Consider the following 20,967-nt stretch of genomic DNA (forward strand, 5'->3'; position numbering starts at 1 on the left):
ACTGAGAAGGATGAAATGAAAGTAAAATATCAGGCCCACAACACTGAAATTTCATAGGAAGGAAAAACTATAAAATCAGAAACAAAACTTGCTGTGATAATTCCACCTCTGGTCCAAGGAAAAATAAGGAATAAAATTGGGAAAATACACCACAGAAAAATGAAGTCATCCAAAGTATCTTTCTCTTCTAATCATCCCCCCGAGAGTGGAAGTATAATAGTATCAGAGTATTCAACTGATCAAGGAACTTTTGGTAGTAGACAGTGCTAATAAAGTATTGTTCCTACATGGTAAAGTTAAATTTCAAAAAACTGACTTCTAAAATTTTTAAAAATTAAATTATAATAACTTTTGGATAAAAATTTTAAAACATACTATGCCAGAATTTCATTCGGTAATGGCAATATTTGCAAACACTGGAGAATGCTGAATTACTGCTGATAATAAAAAGAGTATCAGCTAACATTCCAGTGTACCCCCTATGTGTCACTTCCTATATGAGCACGTGACATACATCATTTCTTCTCGTTTCTCACAAGCTTCCAGTGAAAGGAGTACCATTACCATCCCCATAATACGATAAGAAAACTAAGGGAAAGATATGCAACTTGTTCCAGGTCAAATGGCTAGAAATGCTTAGAGATTAGCTGACTAAAGACTATAGGGTGTATTAATTTCACATAATATACACTGATCTAATTCCTACTAGTGAAAAATACAGCAGTAAACTTCTTTTTGTGTATACACACACACACATACATTTATACAAACATGTATAAGGGCAACAAATTCCTTAGGACATATCGCTGGAAGCTGAGATAGTCAAAGAATATGCACATTTAAATGTTTCACATGTGCTGCCAAATGTCTCTAGAAAGAGGTACATGAATTCAGAATCCCATCAACAGTATACAGAACTCTCTTTTTCCACAACCTCTCCAACAATGAGCAACCCTAATTTTTAAAATCTACAGTAATCTAATGGTCAAAAAAAATCGATTTTTAACTAATTTACGTATCTCTCATTTTTAATGATGCTGAACAGAATTTTTGCATTTGTTATTCAAATCTATTACATGATCTCTGATATACGCATATTTTTCTATTGTTGTACATGTCTTTTTCCCCTGAATATGTCAGTTCCTCAGTTCAGTCGCTCAATCGTGTCCCTTTGCAACCCCATGGATTGCAGCACACCAGGCCACCCTGTCCATCAAAAACTCCTGGAGCTTGCTCAAACTCATGTCCATCAAGTTGGTGATGCCAGCCAATCATCTTATCCTTGTTCGTCCTCATCTCCTCCTGCTTTCAATTTTCCCAGCATCAGGATCTTTTCGAATGAGTCTGTTCCTCACATCAGGTGGACAAAGTATTAGAGTTTCAGTATCAGCATCAGGCCTTCCAATAAATATTCAAAACTGATTTCCTTGGGGATTGACTGGTTTGATCTAATTGCAGTCCAAGGGACTCTCAAGAGTCTTCTCCAGCACCACAGTTCAAAAGCATCAATTCTTCGCTTTCAGCTTTCTTTATAGTCCAACTCTCACATCCATAGTGACTACTGGAAAAACCATAGCTTTGACTAGATGGACCTTTGTTGGCAAAGTAATGTCTCTGCTTTTTAATATGCTGGCTAGATTGGTCATACTAATCTTCCAAGGAGCAAGCATCTTTTAATTTCATGGCTGTAGTCACCATCTGTAGTGATTTTGGAGCCCCCAAAAAATAAAGTCTGGCACTGTTTCCATTGTTTCCCCATCTATTTGCCGTGAAGTGATGGGACTGGATGCTATGATCTTCATTTTCTGAATGTTGAGTTTTAAACCAGCTTTTCCACTCTCCTCTTTCACTTTCATCAAGAGGCTCTTTAGTTCTTCTTCACCTTCTATCATAAGAGTGGTGTCATCGGCATATCTGAGGTTCTTGATATTTCTCCTGGCAATCTTAATTTCAGCTTGTGCTTTATCCAGCCTGGCATTTTACATGATGTACTCTGCATATAAGTTAAATAAGCAGGGTGATAATATACAGCCTTGACGTACTCCTTTCCCAATTTGGAATCAATCCATTATTCCATGTCTGGTTCCAACTGTTGCTTCTTGACCTGCATACAAATTTCTCAGGAGGCAGGTAAGATGGTCTGGCATTTCCATCTCTTGAAGAATTTTCCACAGTTTGTTGTGATCACACAGTCAAATGTTTGGGCATAGTCAATAAAGCAGAAGTAGATGTTTCTCTGGAACTCTCTTGCTTTTTCACTGATCCAACAGGTGTTGGCAATTTGATCTCTGGTTCCTCTGCCTTTTCTAAATCCAGCTTGAACATCTGGAAGTTCATGGTTCACATACTGTTGAAGCCTTGCCTGGAAAATTTCGAGCATTACTTTGCTAGCATGTGAGATGAGTGCAATTGTGTGGTAGTTTGAACATTCTTTGTCATTGCCCTTCTTTGGGACTGGAATGAAAACTGACCTTTTCCAGTCCTGTGGCCACTGCTGAGTTTTCCAAATTTGCTGGCATATTGAGTGCAGCACTTTCACAGTATCATATTTTAGGATTTGAAATAGCTCAACTGGAATTTCATCAACTCCACTAGCTTTGTTCGTAGTGATGCTTCCTAAGGTGCACTTGGCTTCGCATTTCAGGATGTCTGACTCTAGGTGAGTGATCACGCCATTGTGGTTGTCTGGGTCTAAGATATTTTTTGTATAGTTCTGTGTATTGTTGCCACCTTTTCTTAATATCTTCTGCTTCTGTTAGGTGCATAGCATTTCTGTCCTTTATTGTGCCCATCTTTGCATGAAATGTTCCCTTGGTATCTCTGATTTTCTTGAAGAGATCTCTAGTCTTTCCCATTCTATTGTTTTCCTCTATTTCTTTGCATTGATCAGTTAGGAAGGCTTTCTTATCTTTCCTTGCTAGTGTCTGGAAGTTTGCATTCAAATGGGTATATCTTCTCTTTACTCCTTTACCTTTAGCTGAATGTATATGCATTCAAAAATATGTATATACATTTTATGTTTTTCATTTTTATGTAAGCCTACTTATCATTATCTTTTATTGTGCTGATATAATAAATCAAAAGACGTTTCCCTATACCAAGAGTGTATCTTTTTAAAATCTTAGACTTTTATAATATTTTTATGGTTTTAGAAGTACATGATTCTTTTGGAATTCATTTATAATTTTGGTGAGAAGTGAATGTCTGTATATTTTCTCCCCAAATGATTATCTAACCCATTGTTTACAGAACAATGTATCCTATTTCTAGTATTTAAAAAATAATTTTATATTCTAAATTCTGAATAGACTTTAGATCTATTACTAGATCATTTCTAATGCAAATACTAAACTGCTTTAATAACTACAGTTTTAAACAGTATTTCTAATCAACAGTGCTACTAGTATCCTATGTAGGGTAATTCTTTACTGTACAAGATTATCCCATACATACAAGGCAGTGCCTTTGGCACCCAACTAACAAATAACAGTAGAATACCCTGTCCATTTAGACCAGGGATATCTGGCAATGTATAAAGACATTTTTGGTTGTCGCAACTGGGGTGGGAGGGAGAGGCTACTGGCATCTAGAGTGTAGAGACCAAGGATGCTGTTAAACATCCTATAATGCAAAGGTCAGTCCTCCACAATAAAGAATTAAAGTCCAAATGTCAGTAGCCCAAGGTGGAGAAAAACTATTCAGACAGCCAAAACCTCTCTCACTCACTTCTAAAGCTCCAGGTTGAGTTTGAAAGCCATCTAAAGCTCCAGGTTGAGTTTGAAAGCCATCAGTTAAGAATATATTCAGATACTAGGGAAGTGCGTGGCCCCATCCTTTCAGGTTTTCTTTTCCAAAATCACTTAGCATTTCATTTCTAAGTCAATGTTCAATAAGATTTTCATAATTTTTAAAGCCTATATACACTTAGTGTGTGTGCATGTGCATGTGCAGTCATGTTCAGCTCTTTGTGACCCCCATGGACTGTAGCTCACCAGGTACCTCTGGCCATGGAATTCTCCACGCAAGAACACTGGAGGAGGCAGCCACTCCCTTCTCCAAGGGATTTTCCTGACCCAGGGATCAGACTGCACTTCCTGTGGCTCCTTCATTGGCAGGAGGATTCTTTACCACTACCAATCCCTGGGAAGCCCCCTATACACTTAACTAGATTCAAATTACCTTATATGGGTTTCAAGACTTTCACTAACGTCAAATGATGCCTATTTAGAAGTGTGTATGAGTGTGTGTGCGCATGTGTGTATGGATGACTATTTCTGTGAATATGTACACATTTTTCTTGAGAGTGAGTAGGTTTATAGTTTTTATCACATTGCCAAACAGTAAATAACTCAAAAAGTTATGGAACATTGAAATGTTCTCCATTTATAAATGTATTATTAATGGATTTTTTTTTAAAGTTTTTCTGTTATTTCTATTAGGAAAGTTCTCACATTTTCTAAGTAGATAATACTGGTTAGAAGATTTTTTTCATATTTACAGTTAATATGTAGCCTGACGTACTGTTGCCAAAAGATTATTTTAGTTGTTGAGTTTTTGAGAGTGACAACTGTATTATTATTTTTGAATAACTGTTAAAACAGTAAGCTGCTGAATTAGACACTTTCAGTAGATGCATTGTATGGTAATGTGGATTATATCTCAATAAAGTTGTCTTTTAAAAAGCCATCCCCTTCACTGGAGAAGGAAATGGCAACCCATTCCAGTACTCTTGCCTGGAGAATCCCACGGACAAAGGAGTCTGGTGGGCTACGGTCCATGGGGTCGCAAAGAGTCAGACACCACTGAGCAGCTACACATCCCCTCTAAACTTATACATAGTCTGACTCTGAGTGATCTGGTAATAAATCACATTTCAGAAGGTCTTAGCTAGTATCCTATCCTTAAAAACATCTGACATAAAAACAAGAATTAAAGTAAAACACAAAATGCAAGGTATTGCTAATCTAATTTTTATTTGTGTGGTGTGGTTCACATGCTACTTTTATTGCACTTCATATTCCAAATATATTCCTTATACTGAATATTACATTATGACATGTAATGGGGGAGGGAATCTGAGGAAAATGCTATAACTATGTATCAGAGTCATAGTTAAACCAACTCCTTACTGAGGGGAAAAAAATGTGGAGAAACAAAACACCTCAGAAGAGTATGCTATTCTGGAATTAAGGGATAAAGAAAGGGCTTTAAAAGGCCTTTAGCATGAGGTTCTATTTGAATCTTTGTTATAACACTTAAAAGCAAGGTGTCAGACAAGTCAATTACATTCTGAATTCTAGGACTTCATATGCATCAAGAGACAGGGCAATTGTAAGAGTCTCATTGCTTCACTCTCTTCTGTTACAAAAAGTCATTCCAAACCTTCTGCTCCCTGCAGGTTAAAACTGTAATTGAAAGACTGAATGCCACTAGGTTAGAATGACCCAAGAGATACAAAAGCATTTACATTCTGGGATCGAAAGTGAACAAAGCAGGACTTTGTGGAGACTGTAGCTCCTCTCCCTGAGGATCAGAACTTTTAGATAAAATAATGGGTGGCGTTCTGAGAAAGAGACATCAAGCTGTTCTGGACAGGATGGTCTGAAACCATGTGGAGGGTACAGCTCAGGAGAAAAGTACCTCCAAAGCACCAGGAGCACACCTGGGTTTTCAGCGCACTCCATGGAACTATGCGAGTCACATGCCTTCTTTCATTAATTTGCCAAAAAAAAAAAAAAATTACAGGAGTATTAGAATAAGGAGTCAGGGAAGATTTTCCAAAGAATGTGACATGCAGCTGAAATCAGCAGAAGAGATCACCTTTCAAAGGCTCTTCTGAGAATGCACTTAAAGAGTTGAAGAGAAGTTATGGCACATAGTAGGTACTTAATAAACTGTGGCTACTACCACATAGCTACTAAAATTCTGGCAATAAAAACACGAAGCTACAAACATGAGGAGATGAGAAAGAAGATTTATCTATATTTGCTGCTTCATTTTCAGAAAGAAGGGCTTTCCTGGTGGCTCAGCTGGTAACGAATCTGCCTGTAATGTGGGAGACCTGGGTTTGATCCCTGGGTTGGAAAGATCCCCTGAAGAAGGGAACATCTACCCACTCCAGTATTCTGACCTGGAGAATTTCATAGACTGTATAGCCCATGGGATCGCAAAGTGTCGGACACAACTGAGCAACTTTCACTTTTCAGAAAGAGAGACGATCAAGTTATGACATCTTTCCAGTAGCCAACTGAAAATCTGGGTCAGGATATCAGAGCAAGGTTAAGGGCAGAAATAAAGACTGGAAAGTCATCACGTGACAGAGAACTGAGTTATCATTTCATGCCCTCGATGATATTAAACCTCTGACAAGGCAATCTAGATAACTTTAAATTTAGGTATTAAACACTATACCATAAAGGTAAGTAGAAAGTTTTGCACCACTGATACCTCCCTTTGACAAGTCATGCAGGTTTGATAATGGTAGTTTTTGTCAACAGCTAAGCATTTATGTGGGGCAGGAGAAGGGGACGACAGAGGATGAGATGGCTGGATGGCATCACCGACTCAATGGACATGAGTTTGAGTAAACTCCGGGAGTTGGTGATGGACAGGGAGGCCTGGTGTGCTGCGATTCATGGGGCTGCAAAGAGTCGGACACGACTGAGCGACTGAACTGAACTGAACTGAAGCATTTATGTGGATATTGCCTCTTGATAAAAAATAAAAATAATTTTATTTATTTGTTGCTTCTGGCTGTGCTAGGCCTTTATCGCTGTGAGGGCCTGTCTCTAGCAGTGGAGAGCGGCGGCTCCTCTCTCCTTGTGGCGTGCAGTCTTCTCACTGTGGTGGCCTCTCTCGTTACGGAGCACAGGCTCCCGGGCCTGCGGGCTTTAGGAGTCTCCGCACATGGGCTCAGCGGTTTTGGTGCACAGGCTTAATTTCTCCAGGGCATGTGTGATCCTCCTGGCTCAGAAACTGAATTTGTATTTCCTGCACTGGCATGGGGATTCTTAATCACTGAGCCACAAGGGAAGCCCTATTTCTTAATTTAGAACTGTTTCAAAACTCTTAATTAAAATTAAAAAACTTTCTTATTGCTAAGATGATTGTACGACATCTCATGGCAATTAGACACCAGAATGTCATATGTTCAACTATGTGTTAAATAAGATGAGTGATCTATAATATAAATGCCTGTTACGCAACACACTCTCTATATAGGTATCCTTGGAAATGTGAGGTTCACGTCCAGACTACTGCAAAAAAGTGAGTCACAGTTTAAGTCACTTTGGTTTCGCAGTGCATATAAAAGCTTTGATGTTGTTGTTCAGTCATGAACTCATATCGGACTCTTTGACCTCGTGGACTGTAACACGTCAGACTCCTCTATCCTCTACTATCTCCCAGAGTTTGTTCAAATTCATGTACATTGAGTCAATAATACTATCTAACCGTCTCATCCTCTGCCACCCCCTTCTCCTTTTGCCTTCAATCTTTCCCAGCACCAGGGTCTTTTCCAATGAGTCGGCTCTTCACATCAGGTGGCCAAAATACTGGAGTTTAGGCTTCAACATCAATCCCGTCAATGAATATTCAGGGTTAATTTTCTTTGCAACTGCATGGTTTGATCTCCATGCTGTCCAAGGGACTCTCAAGAGTCTTCTTCAGCACACAATTCAAAAGCATCAATTCTATAGTACTCAGCCTTCTTTATGGTCCAATTCTCACATTCATACATGACTACAGGAAAACCATAGCTTTGACTACGCAGACCTTTGTTGGCAAAGTGATGTCTCTGCTTTTTAATATGCTGTCTAGGTTGGTCATATCTTTCCTTCCAAGGAGCAAGCGTCTTTTAATTTCATGACTGCAGTCACCATCTGCAGTGATTTTGGAGCCCAAGAAAAGAAAGTCTATCACTATTTCCATTGTTTCCCTGTCCATCTGCCATGAAGTGATGGGACTGGATGCCGTGATCTGCCACTACTTCTACATTTTCCCCTTCTATTTGCCATGAAGTGATAAGAGCTATGTTTATACTATAATCTACTATGTATGCAATAACATTATGTGTAAAAAACAATGCACATACCATAATTTAAAAACACTTAATTGCTAAAAAAAAAAAAAAATGTTAAACATCATCTGATAATGCAGGTTGCCACAAACCTTCAAAATTAACCAGTGAAACACAATAAAAGGAGGAATGCCTGTATTGGTTGGAACACTGAATTCTCACAACAACCTGAACAATAATTACTTTGATTATTTTACTAAGTATCCCCAGCAATACCATGTTGCTAAGTTCAAGGGTTACTGCTCTGTCTCCAACCTCCTCAGCCTCTCAGAATGCTTCCACAGTTGACCACAGAGGTTCAGTGACATAACCCTTCTTGAAACACATTCTCTTAAACTAATTTTATAATCTGAGAGTATTCTTATGCTCGGATGCTCTTATACTGGGCAAGTGCTGGACTCCCTTCTTGCCACTGTCTGTACATACTATTCTACCTCACCAGTTCCCATGAGTTTAATACCATCCAGATCAGCGGTTTTCAGAATGTGGGCCCTGAGTCAGAAGTATTAACATTACCTAGAAATGTAAATTATTGGGTGCTCCCAGGTGTGAGGAATTAGAAACTGGGGGTAGGGAATTAGTGGTTGAACAACTTCCAACAGGTGCATCTAATGCAAGCCAAAGTTTGAAAACCACAGATCCAGATGTGTGCTTTTTATTCTCCAGGTTGTGACTCATTAGTTGATCAAAAAATAAACTTAGATGCAAACAGCATTTTAAAAACTGAAATAGAACCATATAGAGGGAATTCCCTGGTGGTCCAATGGTTAGAATTCAGCCCTTCCATGCTGTGGGCCCGTTTCAATCCCTGGTCAGGGAACAAAGGCTCTGCAAACAAGCAGCAGGGCCAAAGACAAAAAGAAGTAGTAGTACAGAAAAAGTTCTTCATACGTTATAAAGGTAGGCAATATTTCATGAAACTCTTATTTCAATTACATATGCATATTAGCGTGTGTACATATGTGTACATGCACATCTATATTTGGTTGTCAAACGTGTTACTGAGAATCACAGTCTTGAAAAAAAAAATTGATCGATATGATGACTAAAAAGCCAGCTCTTTGGTCCTTTTTTGCCATTTAGGTCTATCTTGCTCAGACTTCCCATTTCACTTAATTTTGCTTCCTCCAAGGGATTTATTCTCAAACTACCTTGTTTATTTGGTGTTTATAGTATTTATAACATTTAAACTATTTTATTGTTTATAAGCTTTTTGCCTCTCTAGAATATAAGCCAGCAAGAGCAGAAATCTTGTTCCCTGCTGTGTTGCTGACACCTAAGACAGTGTCCGCCCACCTAAAATACCCACTCTGTAAGTATCTCTTGACTGGATAAACTTTATAAATGAATAACTTACCAAAGGTGACTTAAGTTAAATTAAACTACACTCTAGAATCATGCGTACCTCATGACAGTGATCTTTCTAATACAATCATCACTTCCTAGTAGGCCTAAGGTATGAATTCCAGTTGTCCACTTCCTAGTCCTGGACCATGGGAAAGTTATATAATCATATTTTTATCATTATAAAAAGAAATGCTTAGTGTGGGGACAATAAGAATCTGATAAAACAGTGAACTAATTTACTTTTAATTTTTGGACAGATGAGCAGAGCATTCATTTAATAAGAGTTAAGGAACAAATAAAAACTCATAGGATCCATATCAAGAAGAAATACAGGAAAGCTAGAGGCTTTAAGTTCACCTACATTTTAAATGTGAACTATCTCATGACTCCTTCTGCAGAAGATTAAAAGCAAATCCAATGGGAAGGAAAATGTACACTGAGAAGGAAAAAACTGGGGAGCAAAATGAATGGAAAGTCATATTCACAGCTGGAGAAACTTGTGAAATTCAAATTTGCTGGAGAATCTGCAAAATGTCATAGTTAAAAGATGACTTTGTTATTAGAAGTCTATATCTGCATTCAGTGTCTGGGGTAGAAAATGGCAACTTACTCCAGTATTCTTGCCTGGAAAATTCCATGGATAGACGAGCCCAGCAGGCTACAGTCCATGGGGTCACAAAGAGTCAGACATGACTGAGCAACTGAACACACACACACACACACACATAGTGAATACCACTTTGACGCCATTAGACAGAGCAGTCCCAAGACCACGTGTACCTGTGTGTTCACAGCACACACTCACAGCATTAGTGGGGTTCAGGAGGGGCAGTGATTTACACGGAATGCATGCTCAGTCACCAACATTCCCAATCCAGGGATCAAACCTGCCTCTCCTGTCTCCTGCACTGGCAGGCAGATTCTATACCACTGGTGGTCTGGTGGTTTAATCGCTAAGTCATGTCTGACTCTTGTGACCCCATGGACTGCAGCCCGCCAGGCTCCTCTGTCCATGGGATTTTCCAGGCAAGGATACTGGAGTGGATTGCCATTTCCTTCTCCAGGGGATCTTCCTGACCCAGGAATCAAAATGAGGAATCGAACCCAGGTCTCCTGCATTGTAGGCAGATTTTTTACTGACTGAGCTACGAGGGAAGCCCACTGGGCCACCCCAAATCATGCTATTCCTATTTCTGGGATATTAACATTTTAATTAATGGGAAGAATAGAAGAGAGACAGTACCAGCTTTGGAGGCAGAGTGCCTGGGTTTAAATTCCATTTCCACTATTTATTAGCTGTGTACTTTTGACATATTTCTTAATTTTTCTGAGCCTGTTTCTTTATTTGTATATTTAGAGACCTCACAAAATTATTATGTTGACTGAGTTAATAATACATATGAAGACCTGGCACATGGTAAGGCAGAGTATTTACTAGGTATCACAATCCTTATACTAAATTCTTTAAAAGTTTTCTCCTCTAATGCTCACTATGAGACAATACTATGAGACAAGTTATTATAAGATATCCCCTCTCCTCCATTTACATGAGAAAGTGTCAGCCATGAAAAGGTTAAGAAGCTTGTTCATGAATTCACAACTAAGTGAATAGGGTTAGAATGTAATCTTAGTCATAAGCTTAAACCAGGTTTCCTAACAACCATGCAAATATGGGCCTTCTAGTAACCAGAAATTATGAATAATCAACAAGCTACCTCCACTCTGCTGCAGCTTCCATAATAACTATTATCAAAACAAAGGGTTACATTACACAAGTGCACACATGCATCAATAGTATCCATTATGTGCTGTGCTTTCAAAGAGGTTGAGAACCAAGGCACTGCAGTACTTTTGTTAAATTTTGTTTCCACGCCTTTGTATCCTCCATTCCAGGTGGGTTACCCCACTGAGATAAAAAGCAGCAAAGTTTCATTTATCTCACAGCAGACTCACTTAGCACTACTAGTGAAAAACAGTTGGTCTTCAACAAAGATTGTCAAATAAATGAAAATGCATGAGAAAGTGTTCTATAAAATCACGAAGTACAAAGCAAGTTTTTATAAAGTCAACTTAATTGTTTCTTTTATTTATTTTTATATTTTATTTATATATTTAGAAAATTATAAAGTTATAGTGAACTTTATAATACTTTTTGAAGATTCACAATATAAAAGGCTAACAGCCTTATCACTGTATTTTAATCTTCATCACAACCCCTATAAAATAGGTACCATTATTTTCATAGAAGAAGGAATGCTTAAGGTCACACACTATGAAGTACTAGAGACCAAATTTTAACCCTTTCAATTTCTGTATCAAACTCCTTTTCTATACAAGGAAAAATATTATTTTAAAGTATATAAATTTCAAAAACTATTAAAGCCAACCTTGTAAATGCATAACCCTGTAGGTTTTAGTATAGTCATAAATTGTGCAACCATCATCACAATCTAATTTTAGAGCACTTTCATCACTCCAAAATAAATTCTGTATACAACAGCAATGAGATCTAACTACATACAGTTTACATGCATAAAAGGAATGTAAATTCTTTTAAATAAAGCCTCCTTTAAATATATGTGAAAGTATATTTGATGCACCTAATGCAAAAGAACATCATGTAATGACAACTAAAGGAGAAAATTATGAGTTGGTGGGCCTTCTATAATTTTGCATTGTCAATATCACCATTTGTCTGGGCACAGCAAGTAACCAAGGGCTAACATTTACATTCAACTCTGATTACTGTTGGTTAAACTCCAATTTCAAGGACTTCTTAGCATTTCTATATTTACAACCAAATAGTAAGACTAGGATGGACTGTAGATAAAAGTTTACCACCCAGTTGCCTTTGATATTCACTCCATCATATTAATGTCAGAGGCAAAAGCTTAGGAAAATAAAGTCACAAAAGTTAGATCGGAATTTTCTCTTTCAGCAAGATATGTTCATACACAATTTCTAAGAACCCACACCACTGCATTTGATAATTTACAACAATCATTAAAGTCTAATTTAATAAGTTATGCATCTATCCCAAACAATGAAAAGGAACTCACTGTTGGTAAATGCACATTCTTCTTCAGATTCATCACTGTCATCAGATGGAGCTCTATAAGGAGGTGGCAGTTTCATTGGCGGTGGAGCAGTTCCCCGCCTCTGAAGATGCAAAATTTGAGAGAAGAGTTAACTGCCTTTGTTCAACCTCTTCCTCAACCAATGACAAACAGGATTAAAAGATAATCTGTAAATATTTTGACTATATCCAACTTTCATCATATCACTAGGATTATAATTTTTTTATTCTCTATGTTATTATGTAAAGTGACTCTGTGATATAAATACACCAATACAGAAAACAGAAATTCAAAACCACAACTTTTAAAACTGTTGACCTTCCCAGAAGCATGCATTCCTTTCTCCAGTGAGAAAACCAATTACATGTATCTTCTTTACACTGTTGAGAGTTAGTCTTCTTTGTTTCTGACCAAATAACTCAAATGAAAGACATTTCAAAAATGTCTTAGATATAAAAATGACCCAATGTGTTAATCTTGATTATTTCAACTTTTTATTCAATTATAAAAGGTACAGATTTCATTCTTTATAAAGTACTTGAAATACCAAGATTTTCTAACTGAACAGGTATTCATCTATAATTTGTAAATAATTAACACACATTTCCATGTTTTAAAAAGAGAGAGAATGCTTTATGATGAATACCTTTTGTATTTCTGTATACATAGTCTTTAAATTTACACACCAAATGATACAGTACATCAATATGTGCTTTAAAGAGACTTAATTAAAGTAGACTTTATGATCATATTACCTTTATACAATGCAGACCTTTTCTTAAATGCTGGGAAAAATAAAACATACCAAACTACGGAGAGATCCAAGCTGCTGGAAAGAATAGGAGCTGATATACCCAAGCTCCCCACAGATGCCAAAATAACTGAATTAAGATTTGTTTTGCTACAGGATTTCAATAAAGCACAATCAATTATGCTTTATACGACAAAGCCACTAATGGCAGGATACACTTCAGTAAATGGACAATGACTGGTCCATTACAGAAAGCAGACATGTAATAAATTCCTCCAAAATAGAAAACACTATTTGGCATCCAGAAGGAAAAACACACACTCAAATTTATTCAGGATAGCATCTAATCAAAGGTCATCCTAAGTGAAAGACAAAGCTAAGGACAAGGAGAGCTAGCTTTTAAAATAGCAGTAAAAGATATGAATTCTCTTTAACAGCACTTTTAAAAAGTATATTTAAGGGGCAATTGTTTATATGACCTATTTATTTAACTTCTACCAACACGCTCACAAAGAATGTAGGATAAGCACATTCTGGGCTCCCTATGGTATGAATTGGGGTTGCCAGATGTCCAGGCATCTTTCTACCACATATGAGAGAAGTTTGTAGGCAGGTCCAGGCTCTCGCTATGGCAACGGAGGCTGGAGCAAGGAATGCAAGGGAGGGCCAGGTGGACAGAACTGCTGTGAGGGTAGAGAAAAACACAGACCACAGGACATCCTCAGCTCTGAACACAGTGTCCTTAACTGTTCCCTGGATGAATGTTTGCTCAACTGGTTGCCATTCATGTTGTTTCAGTTCTCTGACATAATAACATTTAGAAAAATGACAATAACACAAAACATCTTGTTCAAGAGCATTGCATATTAAGGAGTTCGCTGATGGTCCAAGGTTAAGAATCCACTTTGCGATGCAGGGAACATGGGTTCGATCTGCAGTCCAAGAACTAAGATCCTACATGCCGTGGGAAAACTAAGCTTGCGCGCCCCAACTGCTGGGCGCGCACAACAGCTGCTGAAACCACCCTGGAGCTCATGCTCCACCACAACGAGAAGGCCATGCCCCGCCACCAGAGAGGAAGCCCCTTTTGCTGCAACTAGGAAAAGCCCATGTGCAGCAACCAGGAGCTCATGAATTGCAACAAAGACCCAGTGCGGCCCAAAAAATAAATAAATAAATAAAATTTTTAAAAAGAGCATTTAGATTTCTTATAGAAATGTAAAGTTATTTTAACAAATTATTACAGTTGTGTTGCCTTATGAGACATTAACAAGTTTAGTGTCTAAATTTGAATTTTATTTAAATGTTTTTTTCAGCAAACATAAATACTCTCTCCAATTCTCTCTGAACCAGAATAACCACCTTTTTGGTTCCCATGTTAATGATTTTAATAAACATCTGACACTGTTACATTCTGCATAATTTCAAAGGTTAAGTTTCTTTTCTTTAATTTTATTAGTCAGTCTTGGTGGCCCCACTGAGATGTTCAAGTATACTCATCGCCCAGAACCAATGAACTGTGATGCCTGAGATACACAATTCCATAAGCTGTTTAAGCCCATACACATGATTTCCTGGTTCCGACGGTAAATCCCCAGTAGCAAAAGGACTTTGTCTTTTTAACTGTTTTTCCACTTTTTAATTTTCAGTTCTATTTTGTTGTTGTTGTTGTTTCTAGTATTAAGCTAAGTTTGGTTCTAATTTGTACTTCAGCTGTAAATTATTCACCATTAGTAGAAGTAATCAGTGGAATCTGGTTTTATGATCTGGCAATTTAGTGATATTTGTTGGAATGACAAGGATCTATTACATATTGGTTATTTGGGCATCTACTCTCTCTTGATTGAGAGAAAACAGCAAACATGTTTATTAGATTGTTTGCCTGATTGTGTTTTTGTACAAGAACATGTCTTGGTTCCAATGTAAAGAATAGCTTTTTGCCACACAGACCGGTGTTTTTGCATTTTTGTGTCTACATCGACACATGGCTAAAGTTGCAGGACAAAAGCTGAAAGTCCTCTGTGTATCTGAAATGGAGAAAGACTCTTACCTCATTGTGAACACGAAATATTCTCCTAGCTTTAGGGGTATTAAAAACTCAGTCTTTTAAAGTCTCTCTTTCTGATTGGTTAGAGACTAAGAAGCATTTGTGCCAGTCTTTTAAGAAATCCCTTTTCACAGAAACAACTCAGAAGCATTTTTATATGTGAATCTTGATTCACAAAGTCAAAAAGATTTGGTAATTTTAATTAGAAACACTTATACCTCCTCTCTGATCTCCTTGATCTCGTTGGTGTGGAATATAAAACAAAAATATATAGGATGGTAAAAACATTGATACTAATGTTGCATGATATCCACACGCCCACATGCTGTGTATGTGTGTATTACAATTGCTTACACATTAGCCTGAGAATTATCAGCCAGTCCTAAAGATTAGCAAGATGTAGAGTATCACTAATAGATGCTGTTTTATTTGTTGCTGTTAAGAATAATCAGAAAGCATGCATCCTATAATACTCTAAGTGTCATCAAGAGGGTCACAAGAGATCATTCTGATCTTTGCAAATGCCTTCATGAGGTTCCTCTTAGTTCCAGAGTCTGACAAATCCAGATTTTTCACTTGGAATAGATGCATGCCTTAACAGCAACCTTATTGAAGTATATTTCACATCTAAAAAAGTTTACTTATTTGGGATAGATATATTTTTATAAGGTTAATGTAACCATACTTTTAAGGATTACTATGTTTAGTGGGAAACAGCATTTTCATTTGGGTAATACACAAAAAGAAAATGAAGATAACTAACTACAGAGGACTACTTCTCTATTAATGAAATCTCCCAGTTGTGAAGAGTGTCCGCAATTTCCTTAAAAGAAAGAAAACATATGACATAATACTGAAGAAAATTTAGGAAGAAAATACCAAAGAGTTATGAACCTACAGCCGATAATAGCATTTCTATGAACTCTGATGTTTCACATTCTATATGATATAAGAAGTCAGAAAATATTGAACTGAAATAAAACAAAATAAGAAAAAACTAGAGATTTATTCAAGACCTGCTTGTTGATTTTTTTTTTTTTAGTTTTTCAGTCACGTTCTTCCCCTATTTTTTTAATGTGAATAATTTCAAGCCAAAATTTTTATTTCTAACCTACACCTCTACTAATAGAGTTTCAAGTGATTTTTATTGTCTCCTTTCTGACTGTCAGGAATTCTAGAGAACATGACTGCTTTCGTATAAAGGAGAAAAAAATGCCTAAAAGGAATTATTTCTATCAATAATAACTGTTAAAGAGATAGTTAAGTCATCATATTATGACTTCCCATCTTTGGGAAAGTCTCCCCTAGTACTCTGGGCATATTTCTATCATACCAATTACACTTCTAGTTATTTCACTACATATCACATTCATACATGCACTTCTTGGAGTGAAGGTGATTTGTCATTCCAGGGTGTAGAATAATGCTTTGTACACAAGCTATAATTACAGAGAAGAGTAGTACAGTAAAGGACATCCTGTGAGCACTGAAACATCATCCTGTAATGGAGATGTAGATTCTCATATGATCAGTTGACTCACAAGTGGGAGTGCTCTGGGGCAATAATGTATTGTTGTGCTGTACTCAGTCATGTCTGACTCTCTGTGACCCCCATGGACTGTGGCCCACCAGGCTCCTCTGTCCACTGGGGGCAATAATCACCTCTGAATTCTCCAAAGATTCACCAACATGGCTAACTATCATCTTCCCATAAGGCCCAGAACACTGACTGGTACCTAACAGACACACAATATATATTTATTGAATAAATAAACTAAAAACCAAACAAACATCTCTGGCTTTAGGTCACCAGGTACTGGCAAATGCTGTCAGGACAAAAATCATTTTCCTGTGTTCCACTTAACCTTCTGATTTGGGGTTCATGGTTGCAATGTTAACTATTGCCATGTTAACTTAGTGATGACTTCTTCTCCATGCTAAGGAATTCAGCAGGGTAGACTTATTATACATTGACTTTTGGTTTTACTAGGCTCTTACTGGATTTTTTTAAAAATTTGAATGCAAATATCCTTGCTATATATTGAAATTCAATTTGATTTAATGCACCAAAGTTGATAAGTATCATACATTTATCTTTTTACTTCATGAAATCTCATGTGGAATTTTCCTTAGTCAATTAATTACCTTGTTCCCCAAAGTATTTAAATCAATAACCACTTTATATTCATCTATGTGTTAATTGTCCATGTCTCCACAGCCTGTTGTCTGTTTCCTTTTTGATGTCATATCCACCAACTATAGCACAGTAACTGTAACACTATAGGTTTCCAATAAACATTTGATTAATGTTCAGATATTTGAAACAACATATGAATCAACACAATTCCAGCAATAAGACTAAATATTCTGAGAAGCCCTTCTTTAAAAATATATACACACACACACACCACACACACATATACATATATATATGAATCACAGATAAAAATTCAAAACTATGTTTTTCTAACTGAGGCCAAAAACAACCATAAATTCCAAATCAGAAGGTAAATCCCCAGAGGGCATGTGCCAATCCCTAGTGACCTAAAACCAGAGATTTAGTTGTGTTGTTTTAGGATTCTTTATTCACGCAATAAATATGCATTGTATGCCTAATAGGTGGCCGGCAGCATTCTGGGCAATGCAGAAAAAGAGCAATTATGAAATAGATCATCTCCCTTCTTTGAGCTTACTTAGTAAGGCCACATATCAATGAAAGGGTCAATTATATCCCTAAGAGGATATTAAATTTTTTAATTTAACCTAATAAATTATCTTGAAAAATATAAAAACTGGAAAACTACATAAAAAGTAGATTAATTTAACCATCAAAATGGAAGGAAGATGAGTTACTCTGATCAAAAAAGTCAGTAAGTATATAGAATACCTGAATAACCCAGTTAGTTAGTTTACCCTAATAACTCTGTATAAAAATCTGTAACTAGATAATAGCTATTCTTTTAAATCACAAATATATATCTATAATACCTATGTGCTAAGCCATAAAAAAAAATCTCAACCAATGTGCAAGGTACAAGATATTATATAAAATACAATTTGTGGTTATAGCTGAAATAGGTTTGAAAATAATAACAATAAGTTTTTTTAAATATTTGTATGGAATTAAAAATACATTTTTAATAAAAATAAATCATTTGGAAGCTAAAAAAAGAAACAATACTAAACAATAGAAATTCAACTTAATATCTTGGGATTTAGAAAAAGATGATAATGGCTGATAATGGCTTCATGACATCTTATACCTGCACTTCACTAGGTCTTCATTCAGGCCAGAATTAGATATGTTCTCAGAAGGGAGATATAACTACCATGAAGTGAACTTAAAGTTGTTCAGTCATGTCTGACTCTTTGCAAACTTATGGCCTGTAGCCCACCAGGCTCCTGTGTCCATGGACAACAGGCAAGAGGCAACAATATTGGTGTGGGTTGCCACTCCCTTCTCCAGGGGATCTTCCCAACCCAGGGATTGAACCTGGGTCTCCTGCAGGCAGGAGAGTCCTAAACCTACCATACTTCTGCTCAGATACTCATCCAAAAAACACTTATTAATTGCAGCTCAGATATGCAAAAAGATACTGAAAACATTTTTAAAAGTTTAAGAGATTAGGTTACCTTTTCTTTTTTTTCTTGGGTGTCTTGGTCCTGGTTATTAGTGACTTTTTTGGCCTTGTTATGCACAGTAGGTATGACCTGCCACCACAAAGGTGAGGAAGAGAGAGAGAGAGAGAAAGAATTTAAATGTCACAATCATTACATTGCTCCACGCATATTTTTTAAAAAATAGTTAAAATCCTACTTAACTATATCTCTAACTTCACCTAAAAAGTACAGATATGAGAAGTACAGCTAAAGCAAACAATACAACTTGGGAAATCTACAAGTTATATAACCCAAACGTGCATGCCTGCATGTGTGTGCGCGTGTGAGCGGCATCAAGGGACAATAAATTCACAGGCTTGTGAATTAGATCCAGAAAGTTAGTTCCTATAATGCTGGATGTAACATTTATTTCACTGATCTACCTTATTCATCAGTGTACTCCAGCTCAAGTTTTGGGGGTTTTTTGGGTTTGTTTGTTTGTTTTTTTTAAGGTTATTGTACATGTTTATTCCAGTCACCAAGGGCTGAAGTAATATCACTTTAGCCCACTTATTTGAGGCTTTGATTTTACTTTTCTTAATGTAAAAAATGGATGCCTCTGTAAATATTACTTTTTCTTTTTTACTTAATGAACTGTAAATCCTGTCACCTGCAATGATTATGATATGTTTCTTTTCATGGATAAATAACATTCCTTGCTGTCAGTCATTCTTTTCATGGGATTTTACACTTCATGTACAATCTTCTCTCCTACAAACAGTGTTGCAGTAATCATTCTTATGTAATATCTCCATACAGTTCGGGTATGGTATCTAGTGCACTGTGTACATTGAACAAATATTTAACCATCACTGTTAGCATATAGATAAATTATACAAAGCTATTTACACCCCTGGATAATTAGCTCAATTAGAGCTGGAACTTAGGGTTATTTATCACTATAACCCTGATGCTCAGAAAAAGCACTACATAGAAGTGTTCAATAAATGCTTATAAATGAATCAAACAGTTCAATTTCATAGAAATGATTTTAATTCTTAATGGTGCCAGATTACTTTTTGACTCATTTCTTTTTGTAAAACTATCTGTAAAATATCTTAAGAAAATATAAAATTGTTAGTGATTATTTTAAAGGCTCCTCAAATAGCTAACACAAGTAATTGGCATAAAATCTGATGACAGACATGCAGATTAAAAGGAAAAATAAATCTCCTCACTCAGAAAATTAAAGTAACTGCCTCCCTAGTGAAAATTTAAAAAATAAAACAAAAAAAAAAGCATTTTGCTCAAAAAGGCCATTTACGACTAATTCTTCTCTACTTTTAGAGTCTAAAAGAATAAATTAATTTTGGAATAAATAAGACCACCTCAGAAATGTTTCTCTTAAGTAAAAAGCAACAGTAGTGATAAATCAATATATATCTGAGGCTTCTTATGTGAATAGACACTGTGCTTCATATTTATTTCTCTATTTAACACATAGGACAACCTGAGTCAGAGTTCAAAAACCAGTGGATCTACAGGTATATGTTTCTAATTCTGAAGAATTTAAAACACTTTGTCTCCCTACAAAGTCATAACACCTGCCTATACTGGACCTACTTTCTCCCATGGAAAAACCAGCTAAAGTTAACTGGTAGAAGCTTTGAAATGAGATAAAAGCTAGCTGCCATTCATAAGGTTTACACTATTTGTTTGTCAAATAGCAGAGAAATATTATTCTCTATACATATCATTAGCAAACTTTGGAAGACAAAATGGCCCACCAAAAAAGACCACATCTTTATGAAAAGTAGGAGAGCACATGTTTCTTATGAAAGTAAAAAATATATTTCTATATGACTAATACACAAAATGAACATGTCCAAAAAAATTTAGATGCCATTATGAAACAAAGATATTAGGGAAATATGAATGGAAGACAGGAAAAAAGAAAACAACACAAGATAATAAATTTAGTGACCTGAAAGGATGATACCAATTTTAAAAGGGTTTGGTTTTGGATATATACAGAAAACCTTAATGGACTGTGAAATGCAATTATAAG

General features: G+C 36.4%; 1 protein-coding gene across 6 annotated transcripts in view; it reads right to left on the bottom strand.

Annotated features, from left to right (window-relative positions):
* Positions 1 to 20,967, bottom strand: part of PATJ (PATJ crumbs cell polarity complex component) — a 358,862-nt gene that overhangs the window by 200,175 nt on the left and 137,720 nt on the right. For all 6 annotated transcript variants that reach the window (XM_065911864.1, XM_065911863.1, XM_065911866.1 and 3 more), the window contains exons 26-27: positions 18,933 to 19,010; positions 12,484 to 12,583 (exon numbers count right to left, since the gene is read on the bottom strand). In XM_065911864.1, coding sequence (XP_065767936.1) covers positions 12,484 to 12,583; positions 18,933 to 19,010 — 178 coding nt within the window. The remainder of the gene's footprint in view (positions 1 to 12,483; positions 12,584 to 18,932; positions 19,011 to 20,967) is intronic.

The sequence above is a fragment of the Muntiacus reevesi genome, chromosome 1, assembly GCF_963930625.1.
Source record: "Muntiacus reevesi chromosome 1, mMunRee1.1, whole genome shotgun sequence".
NCBI classification, from domain to species: domain Eukaryota; kingdom Metazoa; phylum Chordata; class Mammalia; order Artiodactyla; family Cervidae; genus Muntiacus; species Muntiacus reevesi.